Source organism: Aspergillus puulaauensis, chromosome 4, assembly GCF_016861865.1.
Source record: "Aspergillus puulaauensis MK2 DNA, chromosome 4, nearly complete sequence".
Taxonomy (NCBI): Eukaryota; Fungi; Ascomycota; class Eurotiomycetes; order Eurotiales; family Aspergillaceae; genus Aspergillus; species Aspergillus puulaauensis.
The window spans coordinates 1,068,368-1,089,320 of record NC_054860.1 but is presented as its reverse complement, the minus strand read 5'-3'; the positions used below and the strand labels follow the sequence as shown (position 1 = coordinate 1,089,320).

General features: G+C 51.9%; 9 protein-coding genes across 9 annotated transcripts; 4 read left to right on the top strand and 5 right to left on the bottom strand.

Annotated features, from left to right (window-relative positions):
- Positions 1 to 1,251: 1,251 nt before the first annotated feature.
- APUU_40453S (uncharacterized protein) lies at positions 1,252 to 1,934 on the bottom strand (the record flags this gene model as incomplete). Its single annotated transcript, XM_041703526.1, has 3 exons — positions 1,252 to 1,548; positions 1,618 to 1,770; positions 1,830 to 1,934. The coding sequence occupies 3 exons, from the start codon at positions 1,932 to 1,934 to the stop codon at positions 1,252 to 1,254; spliced, it is 555 nt and encodes a 184-aa protein (XP_041556203.1).
- A 1,234-nt stretch (positions 1,935 to 3,168) lies between these two features.
- Positions 3,169 to 4,482, bottom strand: APUU_40452S (Tm-1-like ATP-binding domain-containing protein; the record flags this gene model as incomplete). The annotated part of the gene is made up of 1 exon (XM_041703525.1): positions 3,169 to 4,482. One exon carries the CDS (start codon positions 4,480 to 4,482, stop codon positions 3,169 to 3,171), a length of 1,314 nt encoding a protein of 437 aa, XP_041556202.1.
- Positions 4,483 to 4,712: 230 nt separating this feature from the next.
- On the top strand, positions 4,713 to 5,606 carry TM1 (TIM-barrel enzyme family protein; the record flags this gene model as incomplete). The annotated part of the gene is made up of 2 exons (XM_041703524.1): positions 4,713 to 4,800; positions 4,855 to 5,606. 2 exons carry the CDS (start codon positions 4,713 to 4,715, stop codon positions 5,604 to 5,606), a joined length of 840 nt encoding a protein of 279 aa, XP_041556201.1.
- Positions 5,607 to 5,785: 179 nt separating this feature from the next.
- Positions 5,786 to 7,153, bottom strand: APUU_40450S (uncharacterized protein; the record flags this gene model as incomplete). Its single annotated transcript, XM_041703523.1, has 5 exons — positions 5,786 to 6,269; positions 6,319 to 6,698; positions 6,753 to 6,820; positions 6,870 to 6,906; positions 6,962 to 7,153. 5 exons carry the CDS (start codon positions 7,151 to 7,153, stop codon positions 5,786 to 5,788), a joined length of 1,161 nt encoding a protein of 386 aa, XP_041556200.1.
- Positions 7,154 to 9,889: 2,736 nt separating this feature from the next.
- On the top strand, positions 9,890 to 10,329 carry APUU_40449A (uncharacterized protein; the record flags this gene model as incomplete). Its single annotated transcript, XM_041703522.1, has 2 exons — positions 9,890 to 9,968; positions 10,025 to 10,329. 2 exons carry the CDS (start codon positions 9,890 to 9,892, stop codon positions 10,327 to 10,329), a joined length of 384 nt encoding a protein of 127 aa, XP_041556199.1.
- Positions 10,330 to 10,850: 521 nt separating this feature from the next.
- Positions 10,851 to 11,705, top strand: APUU_40448A (uncharacterized protein; the record flags this gene model as incomplete). The annotated part of the gene is made up of 3 exons (XM_041703521.1): positions 10,851 to 11,200; positions 11,269 to 11,515; positions 11,583 to 11,705. 3 exons carry the CDS (start codon positions 10,851 to 10,853, stop codon positions 11,703 to 11,705), a joined length of 720 nt encoding a protein of 239 aa, XP_041556198.1.
- Positions 11,706 to 12,867: 1,162 nt separating this feature from the next.
- Positions 12,868 to 14,548, bottom strand: APUU_40447S (sugar porter family MFS transporter; the record flags this gene model as incomplete). The annotated part of the gene is made up of 3 exons (XM_041703520.1): positions 12,868 to 13,252; positions 13,315 to 14,410; positions 14,473 to 14,548. The coding sequence occupies 3 exons, from the start codon at positions 14,546 to 14,548 to the stop codon at positions 12,868 to 12,870; spliced, it is 1,557 nt and encodes a 518-aa protein (XP_041556197.1).
- Positions 14,549 to 17,049: 2,501 nt separating this feature from the next.
- APUU_40446A (glycoside hydrolase family 16 protein) lies at positions 17,050 to 18,354 on the top strand (the record flags this gene model as incomplete). Its single annotated transcript, XM_041703519.1, has 4 exons — positions 17,050 to 17,149; positions 17,198 to 17,752; positions 17,805 to 18,212; positions 18,287 to 18,354. The coding sequence occupies 4 exons, from the start codon at positions 17,050 to 17,052 to the stop codon at positions 18,352 to 18,354; spliced, it is 1,131 nt and encodes a 376-aa protein (XP_041556196.1).
- A 1,440-nt stretch (positions 18,355 to 19,794) lies between these two features.
- APUU_40445S (MIP/aquaporin family protein) lies at positions 19,795 to 20,880 on the bottom strand (the record flags this gene model as incomplete). The annotated part of the gene is made up of 3 exons (XM_041703517.1): positions 19,795 to 19,953; positions 20,013 to 20,559; positions 20,627 to 20,880. Coding segments are annotated over 3 exons (960 nt in total), but the record flags the coding sequence as incomplete, so codon positions are not given.
- Between the last annotated feature and the right edge of the window lie 73 nt (positions 20,881 to 20,953).

Genomic DNA, 20,953 nt, shown 5'->3' with positions numbered 1-20,953 from the left:
GACTCTGGGAGGTGCCATATAAATAGCAAGGTGTCTGAGTTGGAAGATTAGAAGTCGCTATGCTAATGCTTGGTGGCGGCTCGTATTTGTCGTCGGGCGCGGTAATGCTTCAGGTCCTGGAGGGAGAGCGGCAGCGAACAGGAAACGCCATCGCACGATTGGAGGCAAAATTCCAGGTGCGCATGGCATGAACCAGCAGAAGGGCGAGCAGGGCGAGTAGGGCGAGGGCTGGCCCGAAAGTGATGCAGGTGGAGGAGGGGAGCTGCAGGATGACAATCGGATAGTGAGCACTGAGCACAGAGCACTGAGCAGCGAGCAGCGAGCAGTGACTGTGTTGGAGGTGAGGCTCTGACCTCCCGGCGCGCTAGGCCCAATCTAGAAGCTCCGTCTTTGCCTGTGTTTCATCGACAGGAGACAGACAGGGGACTGTGCGGAAGTCATATGCTGATCACGCCGTGCAGGCGAGCTTTTACTATAGCTACTTGAATCTACATTGTCTATAAAGCCAGGCTTTGCTTCGTGATCAGGGGATGGTCTGGGGAGAGCTTCGGGCGACGACGGATAGATTGTTGGTCGGATGACATAATGCACGTTCGGGGCCGTTCGCTGGTCCGTGTCATGTCTGTGCTGCAGCCGGTGACTTCTTTGTTCACCATCGGGTGATTTGCGCCCAGCAAAAACAACTATTTTCTCTAATCTAGGCTTTTGTACCGTTTCTCAGACTTTCAGATCAAAATTAGCCGAGGTTGGAACTGGAAACACCCGACGTCGTGGAATACCTACTATCGACCCAGACGACTCTATATCAAACCGGGGATGTCTCAAAGATGTCTTCCCGGTCATGCCTTTCGGTATGTCCAAAATAAGGGGACGCTTAGCCATGGGGACACCAGTAGCGAGCTCGTGAGGTTAGCCTGTTCCATCGCCTTTCTGCCGAGCGTGGAAGGGTAACAAGGTCAGGGCCCATACTACGTACAACCGCACTATATATTTCCCAACAGGTTATTTAACGTCATCCAACATATCGCCACCCCAAAACTACAAAGCCATAAGTACAATCAGAGGCCACTAAGCGAGAGAAAGTTGCTGACAGTTCCTCAATTATATAAAATTTAGAAGGTATAGTAACAAGTAACCAACTGAACCCTCGAGACGCTTGTCAATCTAGCCAGCCCATCTATAGAAACCCAAGACACAATGAAAAGAAACATAATCACCATCTCATCCACAATAGACCACTCCTTACAGCACTCAAAACCCATGAAGTCTATCCACTCTCCTCTCCAACCTCCCAACACGACGGCCCATCAAGCCACCTCCAAGCCCAAGCCCCATTCGACCTCCGCCTAGTCCTAGTCCCTGTTGATGGCAATTGGAACAGCCGTGGTTATTGCAACATCCCTGTCCTTGCGTCTGCCCCTGATTATGCTTCCCCTTCACTGCATTACTCGCCATATTGGCCATCACTGCTCCAGCGACCGCACCGCCGATGGTGCCTAGCGTGCCATGATCGGATTTCTTGCCAACTTGGTGCCCGACGTATGCACCCTGGAGGTATAATGTTAGTATTTGGATGGCGGGTAAAATATGGGTAAAAGGTAATAGTTAACTACGTACACCTGCACCGCCGACAACCGTAGAGCCTAGACCTTTTTCACCTTCAGCATTATTGACGTTGGCTGGGTTGTTGGGGTCGGCCCATGGTTGTTGTTGGTAGTCCATTGGGGCTTGCTCATAGTTGGAGTGGTTGACATTGTTATTCCATGGTTGCTGGGTGAATAAGTTAGTTTAGATCTCCAGTAGGAAAGGGGATGGCTAGAGTGTCTTACCTGTGTAGAGTTGTACTCAGGACCCTGCATTGTATTGAAATTCCGGGTCTCCTCGCCAGACAAGTGAGCGGGAACGCTTTCGCCGTAGTATTCGCGGTTGGCCATTGTAGTAGTGTTACAGAGCAGTGTCTGGATGGTTGAGATATTGTAGAGCGTGAGGAAGTAGGAGTGGCTTTTGTAGTATGAAAGCGGATGAGGAATGTTGATGGTAGTTCATTGACTGGGGGAATTGATGGGATATATATAGGGGAATTTCAGGTACTTCATCATCGTGGCTCAGCCCGACTCCAAGGCTGAGCTGCGTATCTCCATCTGATGCTTCCAATTTTCCCGATTAGGAAATCATGAATGCCAAGAGGACGATCCGCGTGGCAGCTCAGCACATCAGCTGTGGGGCGGATATGCCCGTCACCCGCGCCTACAGAGCTTGGTACAGACGGATGTGAGGAAGTCAAGGATTTTTCAATAATGTGGCTATGGTGCGAGGTTTACTGCCACAATGATGTCAATCCACGCATACCTGTCTAACTACGCCGGCGCCAAAGGCAACACCAGCCGACTTTGAAACCCCCCTCCTGTATGAAAAAAATGCCTCCCCTTGTTCAAGTCGGTCAGCGGTGGATACTCCGGCAAGATCTGTGTTGGAGGTAACTGGCTAGCCACCAGCCTTGCAAGCTTTTTAGTGCAGAGGTCTAGCATCTCATTAATCTGGTCGTGACCTTTGATTTCCAGTCTCAAGGATTCGCCCTTCCCCAAAGGCAATCCCGCCAGGCCAGACCGGAATCCGCAACTCGACCACCTGGCCCAGAGGAACTTTCTCGCATTTGTCGTGTGGAAAGTACAGCTCCGTCGGTTCGCGTTTGCGTTTGCGGACAGGGAGTCAAATTCGCCCCGGTTGTCAACATTGACAATGGCGTATCCACGAGGACACCACTGAGCTGGATCAAGGGCCTCAAACTTCTCCAGCCCGCTCAGTGAACTCTTTGGTACACCAAGCCAGGTGAAGCTGGTGGTTGGTGGTGACCTAAAGTGGGCTTAGGGTTGGCACGGGCTATTCTCAAGCAACGCAAGTAACTATACGGGTCTCCTGTCCAGGCGATGTGGCATACACGGGGATTGTGCGACACGGAGGTGCCATCAAGCAGGCTCGATTTGCTCGGGATATCGGGATATCCATTGCTCGGGCGTATGGTTGGAGGACTGATGAGGTCGTCTTGGTTGATGATATTCCTTTGAATGTACGTAGGGAGTAGTGAACACCTAGTATCTAATATTTCCGAATTTAAAAGAAAGATCCTCAAGTCCCAAAGTAAACTGGCTGTTACACAGGGGGTAGAATCTAACGTGCCTTTTGAGCATGCTTCTCAACCAACTCCATCAATCGATCCGCAATATCAGCTGCAAACCCAGGATCATTCACATCCCTTCCATCCATCACAGCCTCCACCTCGGTCTTATCCAACCCAGCCACCAAAGACCCAAAGAGGGCCCCATCAGCATCCCCATCCTCAAACACGCTTCCCTTGGTCGAGATGCTACTAACGCCTCCCTGAGGAATCCAAACCTCCACCATCCCAGGATCGCTCGCAAACTGCTTCACCTTGTCAGCAATGAACGACGCAATCTTGTTACCCTCTTCGCAGTTCGTCCTCATCAGCGTCACACTCGGGTTATGCACGAAAAGCCTCCTCTTCTTATACTTTGGCGGAACTGTATCCATCGGTCCGAAGTTAACCATATCCGTCGCGCCGATAGATATGATATTGGGGATTCCCCTACGCAGCCCCGTCTCCAGTCTATCCTCCTCACAGCTCATCTCTCCGCCTGCAATCAGGTCGCAGATTTCCGTCGTCGTGATGTCGAGGATCGCATCGAGCTGTCCTTCTTCAACCAGCCGCTCCATGGCTTTCCCGCCGTGTCCAGTCGCGTGGAAGACATAGATTTCCACTGCGTCAGGATACTTTCCCTCAAGATGAGACCGGATCTGATCAACACAGGGCGTCGTTACACCGAACATGGTTATCCCGATGCGTGTTTTCTTCTCCCCCCCCTGGAGCTGGGTATCTTCCTGATGACGTTGCACAAGACGGTGCTGATACGCAGAGGCCATCCCGAAGATCGACCCGGCGGCATTCTCCAGCACATCGCGAAGCAACCTGTTCGACCCCGCAATATCCACGACCGAGTACATGAGCGTGATATCGCATTCACCGACAACAGGGCCTGTATTCCCTGATGCAACCGTGCTAACGATTAACTTGGGCAGGCCGATTGGCGCTGCATCTCGCATGACCGACGAAATCAGACTCGTCCCTCCACTCCCGCCTGTACCGACGATGCCGTGGATTTCTTCTGTCGTGGACAGGAGCTCGGCGACAGCGCGTGTTGCGCAGTCGGATAGGAACTTTATTGCCTCGCCCCTTGGCAGTTCCCATGGCTCTTTCTTTGGGTTTTCGTCGGGAGCGTATTTGGATATCAGCTCGGGCTGGGTTATTGTGATTGCATCGTCGGTTGTTGGACGACAGCCGCAGTCGATCAGGGTGATTTGTATAGGCTGAGACAGGCGGAGGGCGGTTTGGTGGAGTTGGTCTTGCAAATAGAGGGTTTCGGAGCGCTTGGTATCCAGCGTGCCGAGAAGGATGATATGCGGCATGGTTGCAATCTTGGATCTATAATTACTGACGAATATCTGCTGGACGGGTATCTTGCTGGATGGGATTAATTGAAATGAGGGTGAGACGATGCGGGGCTGATGATGTACGATGATTTCATCTTTCCGACGAGCACTCTCTCTCCTCATCTCCTTCACATACCTACTGTATCACGTACAACACAACGTACGGAGTACAACCCCAGACAAACCTACAGATTCTCTCCAACAAAATGGCACCACCAACCAACCGCGACGAGATCCTCGCCCGCCTCCGCCGCCAAATCTCAGACGGAAAGCCCATCGTCGGCGCTGGAGCCGGTACCTCCCCTCCTTAACCTCATCCAATCATTCATATATATTCTAACGATCCAGGAATCGGCCTATCCGCCAAATCCGTCGAAGCCGGCGGCGGCGACCTAATCATAATCTACAACAGCGGCCGATTCCGCATGGCCGGCCACGGCAGTCTCGCGGGGCTAATGCCCTACAGCAACGCCAACGAAGTCGTCGTGGAGATGGCGTCGGAAGTGCTCCCTGTGGTGCAGCACACGCCCGTGATCGCGGGAGTCTGCGGCACCGATCCACTGAAAGACATGCCGCGGTTTCTGGCGCAGCTCCGGGATTTGGGGTTTGCGGGGGTGCAGAATTTCCCGACGGTGGGGCTCATTGATGGGCAGTTTCGGGCGAATCTGGAGGAGACGGGGATGGGGTTTGGGAAGGAGGTTGAGATGATTAGGGGCGCGGCGGGGATGGGGCTTGTGACGACGCCGTATGTGTTTAATGTTGGGGAGGCGGAGGCCATGGCGCGTGCTGGGGCGGATGTGCTGGTTGCGCATATGGGACTGACGACGAGTGGGACGATTGGGGCGAAGAGCGGGAAGGGGCTTGAGGAGTGTGTCAAGGAGATTCAGGCGATCAGGGATGCGGCTGTGAGGATTCGCGAGGATGTTATTGTGCTCTGTCATGGGGGCCCGATTGCGAAGCCGGAGGATGCGAGGGTTGTGCTTGAGCGGGTGAAGGGGCTGCATGGGTTCTTTGGGGCCAGCTCGATGGAGAGATTGCCTGTTGAGGTTGCTATTAAAGATACGACAAAGGAGTTCAAGGGGATTGCCATAAGTAATTGAGTCAGTGAGTCAGTGAGTATAGATCGCTGAGCCAGAATTAAGCTTAATTAAAAGCGCTGATCGTTCTCCAATCAACACAACTCGGTATAGCATATGGAGTGGTTACACTTGTTTCCAGTAAACCTAGCATATACTTCAGTGTATTTGATTTATATGGCATCTCGTATACAGCAAGACAGTCACCGATTCTCCTCACTCCACTGAAACTTGTGGTTCACGCGAATCTGCATGGGCACCGAATCATTCTCAGAGCCCACGCTTTCATTCGTCACCAACACCTCATCATACTTCCTCAGACTACTCCCCCTGCCCACATCAGTCGTAAGATAGATCTCGTCCTCCTCCGGCCGAAATCGCCCCCGCTTGGCATTCGCCGAGCGGTACGCAGACCGATTGGCAGAGTTCGTGATACTCTCCGGGTCCGCCCCCGGCATTCCGGGCTTGCTGTTTGAGCGAGAGCCTCGCGTGAGGTGCGAGCTGAATAGACCGAGCTTGGGGATGCGGCGGAGCAGAGGGCGCAGGGTGGGCAGGCAGGCGCTGACAATACCGATGCAGGGCTCAACGTTGGACCAGATCATGGCGTCGCCGATGACCCAGGTGATGTCGACGGAGCTTTTCATTTTGGTGATTGTGTAGACGCGGACGATTGTTGCGACGCAGACACTGTACCGGTCAGTCAACTATTCCAAGTAGAAGTTACTTAGAGACTTACAATCCTCCCAGCAGGAAGATACCGCAGATGGCGAATTTCTGGGGCCGCGGCATTTGCAGTTTCCACACGACTGGGATCGGGACGCAGAGGATGATCACGTCGGTGAATAGGTTTGCGACGCCGTTCCAGAGGTAAAAGTTATATAGGTTGATCCGGCAATAACCGCCGCTCAGAGGATCTACCCACTGCGTCCAGAAGAAGGAGGTCGGGACACAGGCCAGCGAGATGGTGGTCGACACCGAGATCGTGTACCCGATGGAGAGGAACGCACAGACGTAGATGCTCCAGGTGAAGCGGAAGATGCGGTGGTAGAGGAGCAGGACGGAGATCTTGACCATTGGGACGGTCGTGGCGTAGAGGATGACATAGGAGAAGATGATCTATATCGTTCGTATCTGGGTCTGTACAAGATGGAGGACCGAGTGTTGTCTTACCTTCATGCTCTGCACAACGTCATCTGGTTCCACCACCCATATATGCTTCCCTATGCCGTATGCGCCGCCTGGGATGCTGTTAGAATTAAATATCCCGGTGGCGTGTTCGGCTTGTACCTAGTATGCAGCATACCCCTGTCCCGTACGCGAACGCCTGGTCACCCCACCGTCAGCACTATAAGTTCGTACTTTGGCATAGAGTCGCATACCAGAGCCACCAGAAGCGACCAGTCGTCGTATTCTAGAGTCGCACTGCGGTTCGTCGTTCGAGCCCAGAAGCGCAGGCCGACGAAGACCGTGGCAATGGCCATGACGGCCGCGACAATGCCATCATTCTGCGCGATGCGGTCTTCGCTCAAGTCCAAACCCGGCGGGGGCTTTCCAATGACAGCACTCGACATCAAGTCGGCTCTCAGTGCATGGTCTTGTTGGTTGAGTGAGCGGCGTGTGAGAAACGGCAAGGAGACGGACGCGAAAGAGCGAAAGAGCGGAATTGAGCGAGAGACAGCTTTTTAGGAGCCCATGTCGGGAGGCTTACATGCTATTTAATTTCTCCACGGTCTTCTAACTATTTTTACATCTGGGCAAACAAGAAGAATGGGGAGACGCTCCAGCCGGCCGTTATGCCGTTCGAGATGCCTGGCCCTGGACGCTTCAGCCCTGGCATTAATTTATCTGGCTTTGACTGGAGAAAAACCAGCCAATGGCAGCAGATCAACTGGTTCGGCCCGCGGGATCAGGGCTGCCTCGCTTGATTTCCTGGTCTGGGTTCTGCTGGTTTCTGCTCCTTTCTGCAGTGGGCGCTCTCCACTCTGTTAGTGTCGCCTGTCTCAGCACCGCACCAGCCGTGCCCCAAGCCCACCACCAACGCCCCTGGGCGGGCCTGTTAATTTATTGGTTTATTCCAGTTCCAGGCTTTCTTCTCCTTCCCCTCCTGCGAGCTGCTTCCTATTCTTGACAGGTTCTTCCAGGCTAGCGAAGGCTAGCGACTTCTGGGTTAGCAGCGAAACCCTGGCTTGCTTTGTGAGCCGCTTTTTCGCCCGGAGATAAGTACGCTCTTGGTGCGATTCCGCGTGCTCGTCTTTGGTTTACAGTGCTTAGCAAGAGGTAATATAACTGTCGTTCGCGAACTCCCCTTATACCTATGTACTGTTCCGTCTTCACTCTCCAGCGTTCGAGCGGACGGCAGTGCGCACGTCCACCAGCAGGTTTATCGACCTACTACACCGTTCAAAATATTGACACGAGTCAGGAAGTATATGCCGATGACCCACTGCTTCGCTGTATCCGCATCGCCTAAATTCAAGGCCGATCAGTGATCAAGTGGCAGGAGCTGAATCTAGACCAGGGCATCAGTCAAGGCGGCGCTGCAGTGGGCCGGGCTAGATGGCATCAAGGCATGATCAGTCGACAGTAGATTAATGTTGCACACGACTTTTAGGTAGAGCAGGTATTTGAATAAATCCCGGTGACTTGTGGTCAGAGGCTGTGAACCGTGTATACCTTCCAGTATGCAACAGGCCGATATAACAGTCCCTGCCCACGTGGACTTCTGCAGAGCTTAATATCGCTTAATTAATATACCAATTTACGCTGCGAGCAGTAATATTCTAATCGAAGCTTGGAGGCTTATCGATCAGTCGCCCGATAAGTTAAGGTGTTTGGGTGCAACAATCCTGCCATCTCAGCCTCTCGCCGGTGGGTCTGTAGCGAGCCGTTGATCGACCGCGATAAAACGTTCGCTGTCTGGATTGGCAGCATCTGTACGGAGTGCTCACGACAGAGAAATAACTAATCAAAGAAGCCGAAATGAGTCTTGGTCTTTGTAAAAACACAAACATGTTCAACCTCTGATCGCGTCTGATATGACTTGTTTGTTGACTCGCTGCATATTTTTCTGACTGGTATATGGGGCTAACGAACAGCCGATCAATGCGCCAGGGGGTGGGCCCATGGGCATGTCCACCAAGGACATTACACCACAGTAATCATTGTGTGCGCTTAGAGTGTCTGTATCGTCGTGATATAAGTAGACATTGACTGGTGATGCTGAGATGCACCAGAGTGACCCAATTCAACATCCTGCAGGATCCGCACCAGCACTTCTTTATTGATATGATCGGAGAATGGACATTCTTGTTCTTCAGCCAGTAGCCGAGCCAATAGATGGGGCATATGAGTGGAAAGGCTAAGAGCCTGCAGATTGAGCATCTGGTGTGTTTGCGCAGACCCCTCGATTACGTGCTGTCGGGTTCTGATCAGGTCTGCTGTGAATGAGCTCTTGAAGCAAATTAAATGCACGGCGAGGAAGATTCCTGCGGCGAGTGTCGCGGCGGAGACGATCCTATCTCGTTATTATTCACACCTTGCCCTCTCATCCGGAGAATTTCCAACGCCGCATGGACGTTCTTTGGAATTTTCCAGTGAGATTTGCTTGGGTCTTTGAGCCAGCGCACGAGAGTCGCTCTGGCCACTGTGAGGCGCAGGAAGTGGATTGTATGAGAAGGATCTCCTCAATCTACTCGACTGCATGGCATAGCCTCAATACGTCGAGGTCGCGGGGGGCTTTGATGTTGGTGTATATGATCAGTGTCAGCCGAGAAGTGACCTGGAGATGCCACAGGGGAGAAAGAGAAGAAGCTAAAGACTCTGCAGCTTTTCCCAGGAAAGACGGCTCGAGACTAGTGTTGAAGCTCGTGAGCTATATCGACGATGGACGCGAGATCATGCCCAACCTGTCATATCTCAGCTGTCACGTCAAGCCCTATCTCGGTACCCGGTGGGGGTTACCAGTCACAAACAACAAGTGTCCATCATAACCGCCCGCCCATCTGCCGGTCTTCGACTATTGACCATTCCGGCCGTCGTCGGATATATGGCGGGAAGTTGGGCTCGCTGCCCAGGAGATGCATATTTAAACACCGCGCGGCGTTGACGGCCACCCCGACCAGCCCTATGTTACGGCTGGATCACCCACCGGACCCGGGCCTGGCATGCCAACGCTCCTGGATGGCAGTCTAATTTTGAATATTAACACATATTAACACATATTATACATATATTATACATATACAAACATAGAGGCCCGTGGACATGACTCCTGTATCCATTCCTACATCTTTACACCCTAATTCAGCATGGCGAGTACCGCAGTGGCGACCGGCCAGGCCTGGTCGACCGGGAGGGTTGGGTTGTTTGGGGTTAGTTACTATTCTGGTATTATTTTTCTATCTATCCATCTGCAGTTTCATGCAACTGATGTTTCAATCCAGGAAGCCAATGGAAAGTAGTAGCCAAACGGCCGAAGGGCCTTGCCTGCATTATCCCCTGGGAAGGAATGTCGGATTACTACCGGGACCGGTGTCGGCATGGCGGGATCTTCTCGAACAGCTATATCACCTTCTGGTGGAATCGGCAGGTCATCACTAATCAGTATGGCCAACCAGGTAGAGCAGCTTCGCGGTGGGGAGACGATACTATTGAAGGCGATCTGTCGGTAGAGGAGCTCGGTGACAACATTCGTGACCAAACTCCGACAACGCCGCGAACCGGTTCCTTGATGACGAGTACTACGTGAAAGAGATTTGCCGTTGAGAATCACGTTCCCTTTGATGCAGCTCCGGAGAACTATGTGGTCTTCCCATTAGTCGTGACTCTGTAGAATAGTTACGGCTGGGTTCCAACAGCGCAATTTCCTAGTTAACTTGGGTTTCTCCTTCGCACCTTCCCATAGTATCTTAACTCGACACCTTGACAAGGAAGTACATCTTCCATAATCCATGGGGGGTGTGCCTTCCTAAATAAATGATTGCTCCTTCCTCGCGGGGAGATCCAACGGGGGTACCCCGGCTAATACCGAGGTATACTGTAAGGCTGAGAATGCTGTATCCTGCGCACTATAAATGCAGTGCACGATTTAGCTTTGCTGGTTGTCGCCTGCTACATCCATCTGGAAGATGTAGCTAACCCCGTCCTTGGCTATTGTCCTTGGCTAGGCCAGGTGAGCTGACTGTCTTGGCTCTTTCAGCCGCACTCAATCAATAAAACCCCTCCGTAATTCTCCCTCTCTGATTGTCTGACGCTACCAAATTCATCACAATGAACAATATTGCTGCTAAAGTTGTGGTCTGCGTGATCGGTCTTGTTGGAACCTTGGGAATCCATGGCCGCGCCAGAGCAGATGGATCAACAGCACTTCTGCTCGAGGCGCTGGATAGCCCAACCCCGTATATTCTCCCAGGCACAGACTCTATTCTGACCAGCACATTCACCAAGTTCAAGCCCCTTGACTACATCCTGCGCCTGCTTGTATTATTCTGGTGGGAGACGCTCGATGGCTCTCATCCAGACACTTCGGCCATAGGCTTCTACTTCCTTGGACAGCTTTTGCCGTGCATCGTCATCGTTTACTTGGATGCATTGCGCGGGGAGAAGCCCAGTTTAGTAAAGTCAGGCTCATCTCTTTATCAGCGCTCTATCCTAACACTATACATTCTAACTACCTCTTTGTATTCAGGCCTACACTCTGGCTTCTCCTCTTTCAGGTCGGCACCGTTGGGGCAACCGGCTTCATTTGGGCCATCGCGTATATCATATCATCTCCGACTGTCCGGCTTAAGATACCCGCAGACACCTTAAGGCGCTCTTCCATGATTCGTTCCCCAGTTTATGTGCTGCTTCTATTGCCTGCTCTCGCCCTCGGGTATGGTATTCCGGCGTTGTTCATGTCGCTGCCGTCTTCATCAACATCAAACCCTCCGCTCGTGAGCAATACTTTCAAGCAGCATGCAATTGTGATTTGGAATGTATACCCCCTCTTGGTACTCACAGCACTATTCCTTCTTCGCCCTATCCTACGGCAAATACTGCCACGATCTGTTCTCCGCGCAGCTCCTCCAAGCCCTAATGGCAAAGGAGCTGCAACCACCCACCACCTTTATGCAATCCGAGTAACCAGCATAATGGCCCTTTTTATGAGCTCTATAATGCACCTGTTCACTGTGGGAGTATCCTTATCCACCGTCCTATTCCCAGCTATATTCCAACCCGCGTACATCGATCAGCTCAGCCCTACATCCATCTTCCTACCTCCACTGATAAGCGACCCATCAAAGACCTTGACACCCGGTGATGGGGCCCGAGGCTTCTTATTATGGGACCAGGCAGCAGGTTACGCGACCATATTGGTTATTATAGTGTTGGAGGTGCGGTGTGCTGCTCGTGCAGTTCGACGATCGGGGTCGGCTTCGGCCCCTCTTCTCCTGTCTCCGTGGGTACTCGGTGTTGAAATTATTATTGTTTCCCTTGTTCTTGGGCCAGGGAGTGCATGTTTGGCAGGGAGCTGGGTGAGGGATGAGATCTTGTTTGGGGGACTGCTGGGGTGAGGATGGGACCCTTGCGGGGTGTGCGGCGGGGTGTGGGGAAGAAGGGAAGTGAGCGGGAAACGGGGTTCTGAAAGCTGCCTTTAGGATGGAAGCGTCTCCCAATAGCTAAATTGTCTCTTCTGGTATAGTCGTTGGTTATGAGCTATGACTATCTACAGTACAGAAATTAAACTTAACAAACCTAGGGCTATCAGTTACCAAGCCTTTAAGGATGCAACTACCACAAACTAGTACGTAATGTGAATAAACGGCAATGGGATCAACTCAGCTGTTAAACTGTTTACATGGTTCATTCGCCGTGTGTCTGGACTGTCCAGACTTTCACATAATCGGCACTTAGCCTCGGCCCAGATATACCTCTCCCACAAAGCTCCGAAGTGGCTCGACCCGGTCCCCACGCTCCGAAACCAGGCGGTTAAATACAAGCGGCTAAGCTTCAATTGACCGTCTTAATTTACACCCCGGAAATACCTTATCTCCGCTAATATGCTGGAAATTAAATCAAGACAGCGGTGTACGGCACAGGGTTACAGTAATCTAGCCGGCAGCATTGTCATTGGCGGAGTATTTCAATTCCGGTGATAGTGACTCTTGCTAAGGAGGCTAAGGAGCTTGGTGGAGCCTTAATTTAACCGCCGTATCTTAAATTCTCGCCCCTCTATAACCATTGGCTGGGTTATACCACATCAGGTATCCACCCCCCACATACATACCAGCTCAACTCAACTCGATCAACGCACCTGCTCCTCATGCTTAGAGGTTTCCTTTTCTCCCTCGGGATGCTCTGCCGCATCAGCGGTCCTCTCAACGTCCTTCCGCGCAACGGCCTGCTCATGGATATTCCCGCCGAAGAGCGCGTCCATGTCTTCCAGTGACCGGCCCTTGGTCTCCTTGACGAAGACAAGCACCCAGATGCCCATCGCGAAACAGAACACACCGAACATGATGAACGTGCGCCATCCGATGTTGCTGATTGCGGCGGGTGTGAATTTGGTCACGACGAAGTTGAAGAGCCATTGTGTCGCGGATCCCATTCCGACGCCGTAGGAGCGCAGGCGGGTCGGGAAGATTTCCGAGATGTAAACCCAGGGAATGGGGCCCCAGGAGGCGGAGTATCTATTTGACAAGTTAGCTTTGCTCTTTTGGTTTTGACTGTGTTTATGTGTGTTTGGACGTACCCGATAACGTAGAGGTATACCATGACGACCATGGCGATTGATGCTGAGGAGATCCCACCCCCTGCGTCAGGGTCGGGGGGATAAGAGACTAGAACACCGCCTAGAACGAACATCATTGCGGCCATCCAGACGCCACCGGTTACAAGAGACCACTTGCGGCCAATCTTGTCAATGCCAATGAGGAGGAAGATGCCCGTCGCGACTACTTTCACGACACCATAGATACCGGTTGTAAAGAGACTGGTGTCTGTAGCAGCGACACCAATTGTTTGGAAGAGCTGGGGCGCGTAGTATCCGATCGAATTCGTGCCACTGAACTGCTGCCAGAACATCATGATAAAGGCGTTGATGAAGCGGAGTCTGTTTCCGGGGAGGAGACACTCGCGCCAGGTGAGACCCTCGGTGGATAGGAGCTCTTCTTCGATGGAGGCGCGGATCTCGGATAGTTCCTGCTGGACCTCTTCGCTATCCGGGTGGGCATTCCTAGTGAATGCCAGCGAGGCGGTGGCCTCGTCGTAGCGTCCCTGCTTCATGAGCCAGCGGGGTGACTCCTTCAGGAACCAGAGTCCGACGAACATCATCCCGCTAGGGACGAGCTGGAACCCAACAGGGATCCGCCATTGCTTCGTAGACGACGGGATGTTGCGGTCCACTCCATAGCAGAGCCAGTATGAAATTGTGACACCAATGACCAGGAACTCTTGGAACAGTCCGGCAATGCGCCCGCGCACGTTGGGAGGACAGTTCTCGGAGACATAGACAGGGGTGATGGCGGACATGCCTCCGATGCCGAACCCGGCAATGACTCGCCCGCCGTAGATGTAGGCGATTGTTCCCTTGCCGCCTGTTTGCACGGCGGCTCCGATCATGAAGATGACGGAGAGAACGAGGAGCGAGTTGCGGCGGCCATATTTGTCGTTGGCGAAGGCGGCTGCGATGGCGCCGAAGAAGCACCCTGCAGTCAAAAGGGCGACGACGTTCGATGAGATATTTGCGTTCTCGCTGCTGGCAAACCCGGTGCTGCCTGTGGGGATGTTGAAGTCTTTTTTGAAGCTGTCTAGGGCTAGCACGCTGCCCATCACACCGGTATCATAACCTTGTCACCCAGTTAGTATATTCGCAGACCTGACATTTGGTCACGCAGGTTTGGTGTCTTACCAAAGAGAAAGGAACCCATGTACGCTACAGCACTGAGCATGTACACGCGCGAGTTCTTGAAAAATGACGACCCCATGATGAATAGACTGCCCCGTCCAGAGCAATACGCAGGATGCAACGATGGGTAAGAGTCCAAACGGAAAAGAAGGCACCGTAATCCCAACAGTAACTGCTAATTCAAGGCTTTATACCCAGGGCTAGCAGGTTACACCCTGCCCGTCCATCCACCCGGTCGGCAATTGATCCTCTAGAGATTGAGACTCAATATGCCGATCTCACGCTCGGACAAACCGCATCCACCAATTGGCAGCACCGACGCAGTCCGGAGAGACCCGTCAATTGTTAACAGGATCGCGGAGGTGGGCCGGTTCCAGGGGCCAATGCGACGCCCATGGGGAACGCGCCGGCCACTTGGATGCCCGTTTTACCGAACCAAGTGGGCCGAGCGCTCACGTTGTCGGCGGGGACTCTGCACTCGGCGACTCAGAGACTCGGCTGCAAGCTCGTTCTCCCCGGTAAAGTACCCCGGCATCGCCTGTCCTTGTGACTGGCGTGGTGCTGATGGCTGTCTAGGCTGGTGCGCTGGATAAACGCCTGTCGGATGCCATGTGGGAGGCCCTCCGCTTAGAAACCACCCCCAGACATTCCAACGAGCTTTTGAATAAGGTTTGAGCAGAAAGGAAATTCAATTGCCGATGCTGGATCTGTCCACATTCCACAGTTGATGTTGCCACAACTCCCCGCGGATTCTTTCCGGGGTTGGTGGGAAAGCGGAAAGCAGCCGGCGTTTTTATTGCAGTACTTCAACTGAACTGTCCCCGTCGATGTCTATAGAATGGAGTACTCAGTTGGCTTGGGAAAACTGCGCGGTATATTTATTGATGGTCATCAAGTCAGTTCAGCATCTATTGTCACTGCGAGGCAGAGACCGCTACTCATGCACCAGACGCCGTGAACGGGCTTCAAAGCGGATATACGGCAAACATCTTGCCAAGGGCTCTATAGCCGCAGTCCCACCCTCCATCCTGGTCGTAGGAACTGAGGGCAACGTCCCATCCGGCAGCTTCGAGTAAGTAATGCAATTATGGCCAGAGTGGGTAGCGGGAGCATTCATTTGGCGGATAGCCGGGTTGGCCTCATTGCTATTGCGGGTAGTATTTACGCTCAAATGCCTGGTACTTTGAGACAAGCCCCAATTGCCGACCCTAGCCCTAACTCTATCTCAGCAATCTCGGCATCGCTGTCAGGCCTACGGTACATCTACCTCTCGGAGATGCGATGGCTGTGAAACACAGCTCCAACAAGCAGTCCGATAGCTAGTAGGTCCAGTTACCTTACAAGTGCCAAAAACTGGGTGACAACACAGGACTTTTGCTACGGGGACTCAGGTTGACAACAGGAGCGAGCTGTCTGGAAAATAAGTAGGCAGCGCCCAGGGGCAGCGTTATGGCAGAAGCATACTTCTCCCAGTATCGTCTGGCCAGGTCCTCTGTATGGGTCCGACTTTGTCCTTTGCAGGGTGATCAATACGGGAGCAAAAGGTCTTGCAACTTTCCTCTGAACATGGTCGGCGTTGCGCCCGATGTCTATACTTGTATTCTCGGAACCCGGTACTTTAGGCGCAGTGGAAATGTTGTTATGATCAATCCTATGCAAGCTTTACCTGCTCACCTGTTGTTTGCTGGTGTTGCTCCCGCTTGTGAAATTGCCAGACTCTCTCCCAATCATACGAGCAATGTGCAACGGTAGCGTTGGGCGTCATGTGCCACAATGCCCAGCGCAGTTTGCTTTGAGTGGCTTACGCTGCTGAGCATTGGCTGCGTTGACCGCTTCTAAAAAGCTTGGAATCCTTTGCATCCATCTGTGTTGGCCATATTAGAATGAAAATAGAGTGGCAGGGAGAAGACCTTAATCTTAATAAGGTTTGTACATCATCCCTGTGATACAATCATTATTCTGCCCGGCATTGTTTCCTTGCATCACACATGGCATCATGGAATTCTGATCACCACGCGGGCTCAATGCGGATGAAACAACCACGTCAGATCCAAGAGAGGGACTGATCACGGTGGGTTCAACAGCTGATGCGGCGCCGGTTTTGGCCAATAACAGGCGGCCATCTCACCACCAGCCACCGTCCGTGACTTTTGTGGAGACGCCCAAGATCCGCCCGATCGGGGAAAGTCAACAATGAGCTTCACTGCGGCCTGATCCAGACTCTTGAATCTGGTGGCTGGACGAATCTGCTCATCTCTGGCTTTGGCATCAGCCGCTTCTGTTTGCTCGCTTTAAATAGCTTGCTCAGGTTTTTCTCGCCCGGGACCATGACCTCCCCTGCAACCCGTTTTCGGTCGCTCGACTCGCGCCTTCCTTCTGAGACCGGCTGCCGACGCTGTTGCATCGTGGACGCTGAACACTCAACTCCCCCCAGCTCCTCAGGAAATCAGATCTCGACAGGCTCTCTCCTCGTGCTCTCCTAGTCGCCGCTACTTTCACTTCTTATTCTTGATTGGTAATTCGTACATACATTACTTTTGACTGCTCTTGTGTTTCCCTACATTCCAGCCTTCCTTCATCATGAAGTTTCGTCTCAATGGCCAGGCGGCCATTGGTCTCCTCTCATGCTTGACCTTGGTTTCATCTCAAACATACACGGACTGCAATCCGCTGGAACAATGTAGGACCCCTGCCCCCAGCATCAGAGAGTAGTACTAATCTCTTGAAGCCTGCTCTGCAAATCCCGCACTAGGAACCTCAACCAACTTCGACTTTACCCAGGGCTCTTCCGATGAGTTTACCGAAATCATGGCCCCGACATACGGCAACGACGGTGCAGCCTTTACCGTGTCCAAACAAGGCGACGCTCCGATGCTCCAGTCCAACTGGTATATCATGTTCGGACATGTTGAGTTCGTGATCAAGGCTGCACCGGGAGTGGGCATCGTTAGCAGTGCAGTCTTGCAGTCGGATGACCTGGATGAGATTGACTGGGAATGGCTGGGAGGCAACAATGAACATGTCCAATCAAATTACTTCGGAAAGGGCAACACCGACACGTACAACCGCGCAGCTACCCATGACAATGCAGGAAACCACGATGATTTCCACACTTATACCATCGACTGGACTAAGTCCCATATTGTGTGGCAGATCGACGGCAAAACCGTTCGCGTACTCACTCCCGACTCTGCAGAGTCCAATCAGTACCCCCAGACGCCCATGATGGTTAGGATTGGTGTCTGGGCTGGTGGTGACCCTAACAATCCCGAGGGAACAATCCGTAAGTCTTTTCTCCAGTTGCTATCGAGCGTACCTTGCTAATAAACTTTTAGAATGGGCGGGTGGAAAGACCGATTATACCGCTGGTCCCTTCACAATGTACCTGAAGTCTCTCAAAGTAACCGACTATTCAACCGGCAATTCTTATAAATACGGTGATAACAGCGGATCATGGCAGTCAATTGAAGCAGATGGGGGCGAGGTCAATGGCAATAGTGCGGCCCAAACTATGACGGATGTTGGCCCAGGACCTTCGATAACCGCAACAGCTGACAGCGGCCCGATTCCATTTGAAGGAACACACCGCCAGACCACCAGTTATACCCCACCAAACGTATATCCCTGGGTCCCAAACCCAAGCAGTGATGGTGGCTCGCGTGATTCACCGTCCACCGATTTGCCAGGTGGTTGGCAATTTGCTGGTTCCGGACATGTGCAGCCGCCCAGTCGATCCTCTATGAGTGAGCATTGCCCGCAATCCCGTTTTATACCCTCGTCGAACTTCTTGCTAAAGCGATGTCTTTTCACAACACAGTATACACCCCCGTCTACATCTGTCTCGCATCACTCCTGGCTGGGTTCGTCCTCCCCTTCCGGCCCTGAGCCCCCACTGCCAGCTCATCAATCGGTCTTCTACGAAACGGAGTCGGCAGAGAAATTTAACGCAGCGACTGCAAAATTCGAACGGGTTTTGATCGGTCGAGACCAGGACTACATTGATACATCATATATTGCACCGACCACCAATGCGGCAAATTCCATGTGTGATGTACGCTTGGTTTCTTTTGGTGCTCTAGCTGTGCTTGTCAGTAGTTTTCTGGTCGCTGTCTGAGCCCGACCGGTCTACGAAGTACTGAAATTAAAGTTCAAAGCGCGCACCTGCGGTTGAACCAGCACTACCTTATGAGATATGCGACGAACATTCACGAAGGCATGACTTTTTCTTACGGCGCTGGCTTGTCATTTAGATCGACCTTTCATTTCCTTTCCGTTCCTATGGCTTGGTCCCGCAATCTGTTGGGGAATATTGAATGGGTCAGAGCGAGACCCAGATAGCACCAACGCATTCCTCAATCAGTGCACCGGAACCTACTTCTCCCTGTACTATACCCATCTCCTTCCGAGACTATCTATAGATTCCTACTTATCTAGTTGCATTAATTGGCGTTGCATGAGGTTGAAAATCCGGACGCTGGAGGCTTTTGTTCGTCTGTGTGGTCTACCTAATCCTGCACTCAACCCTCATTTGACGAGAATCCTGACGAATCCTTCTATCAGTATGAATAGGATTATTGATAGCGAATTCATTATCATTACATCGCTATCGTCTCTCCGAATGTCAGTATCAGCAGTTCTCTGAGCCCCTCGTGGGCCTACGACCCAGCGTATGCCTAGTAGTATGTCCCTCATCGAGTCAACCAATATTGAACGTGGTTTTATTTTCGCGTCCTCCGGTTTAAAGAAGTACATAGACCCGGTTACTGTGTGAGGCGAGTTGCTGTTGTTGTCGTGTCTTGCATACGTGCGTCGGGGAGTATACGGAAACTGGGTAGATCGGGTCACCACACTAGGGTAATTACTTATCTTTTTAAGTGGAACAATATCGGTTTTGATGCCCAAGCGTTATACAGAGGGGATCGATCGCGGTCGAGATCGAGGGCGCCGAGATAGGGTCATCCATGCAGGGCCTCAGCACTACTTGCTGTGTAGATCTATTCGATAGCAATACACAATTTCTTTGGTAAAAGTGTAGATTACATAAATGATAAACAGTGTTTTCTGAAACCTAACTCAGTACTCCAGTCTCCCTCACTTTCAATCAATAGAAAATACATGTCATGGCAAGAATGGCAAATTCGGATAATAATAGGGTGGCAACCGTTTCCTTCGTGATATTGGAGAGCATCCTGCTCTCCCGTGTTAACTGCATATCGTCATCGCGTAACTGTGATCATAAATCTCGTTTCATCGCCGTTGAATATAGGTCGTGTGTGAGTTAAAAAAAAAAAAAGAAAAAAAGAAAAAAAGAGGAGAGACTCAAACGGGGCTTTGAGCGTCCTGGTGCTTTTTGGTCATTGGCCTCACAAATCGGTGTAGCCCTATATAGGGTGTGTTTATTACGCTGTCTGTTCCGACGTAGAGAAACATATCGTATAGCCAGCCGCCGAACGTGCACCCAAAGAAGGGTGCCACTACTGGTACCTATAGGAGAATACGTTAGAATGTAAATGTTAGAAGCGTGTATCATGGAAGGACCTCACCCAAAAGTAATAGTTCCCCGCCCTCCATACTTCTGGTCCATACCCAATCATGTACGAGACCAGTCGGGGTCCAAAATCTCGAGCAAGATTGATGGCATATCCTGTTTCCCACCCAAAACATGCGCCTATGCCAAAGATGGTGAAGAACATCGCAATTGGCATAAAGGGCCCGGCCGCCATATTTCCCTTGTCGGTTAGGGAAAAGATTACAAACATCAAAATGGAGCTGGCCACAAACTCTGAGAAGAATTGGCCTGTCCGGGTCATGAATTCAGCAGGGTATGTGCAAAAGATGCCCCCTGAAGCAGTGTCTGAGTATCCAGGGACAGTTCTGATTCCCGGTCCACCCTCGTAGGTATCAACGGCCGATTTGTAGTTACCGTATACGATGGCTGCGGCGCACATGCCTCCCAACAGTTGGGAGACGGCGTATAGAGGCCACTTCCGCCAGGGGAACTTTCGAAGGACGCAGTTCGCGAATGTTACTGCAGGGTTTAAATGGGAGCCTGATATGCCGCTGACATAGACGCCTAGCATGACGCCGAGGCTATCAAATGAAAGGACTGCGTTAGACTTGCACATATATTCGGAATTTAGTATCGAATAACACTTACCCCCAACCCCAAGAAATAGACTGATAGTCCCCCTTCTCGCCCTCGCTAAGGATGACCTGGGCAACTACTCCATTGCCAAAGAGAACCAGTATCATTGTACCGAAGAACTCTGAAAAGGCTAGGCGACAATCTGCTCTTATCCTGCTCCACCATAAGGGTGACGGTGACAGCGTTCCTTCGGGTGTTTCTGCCACAGAAACACTCTTCACGCCCAGTATAGCCTCTCGTTTGTCGCTTGTTAGAGGCGCAACCATGGCTTCTATATCCATTCTGTCAACAATAGGCATGGCCGTCGCCATTTCAGAGTCGGGGTATGGTGTGGAATAT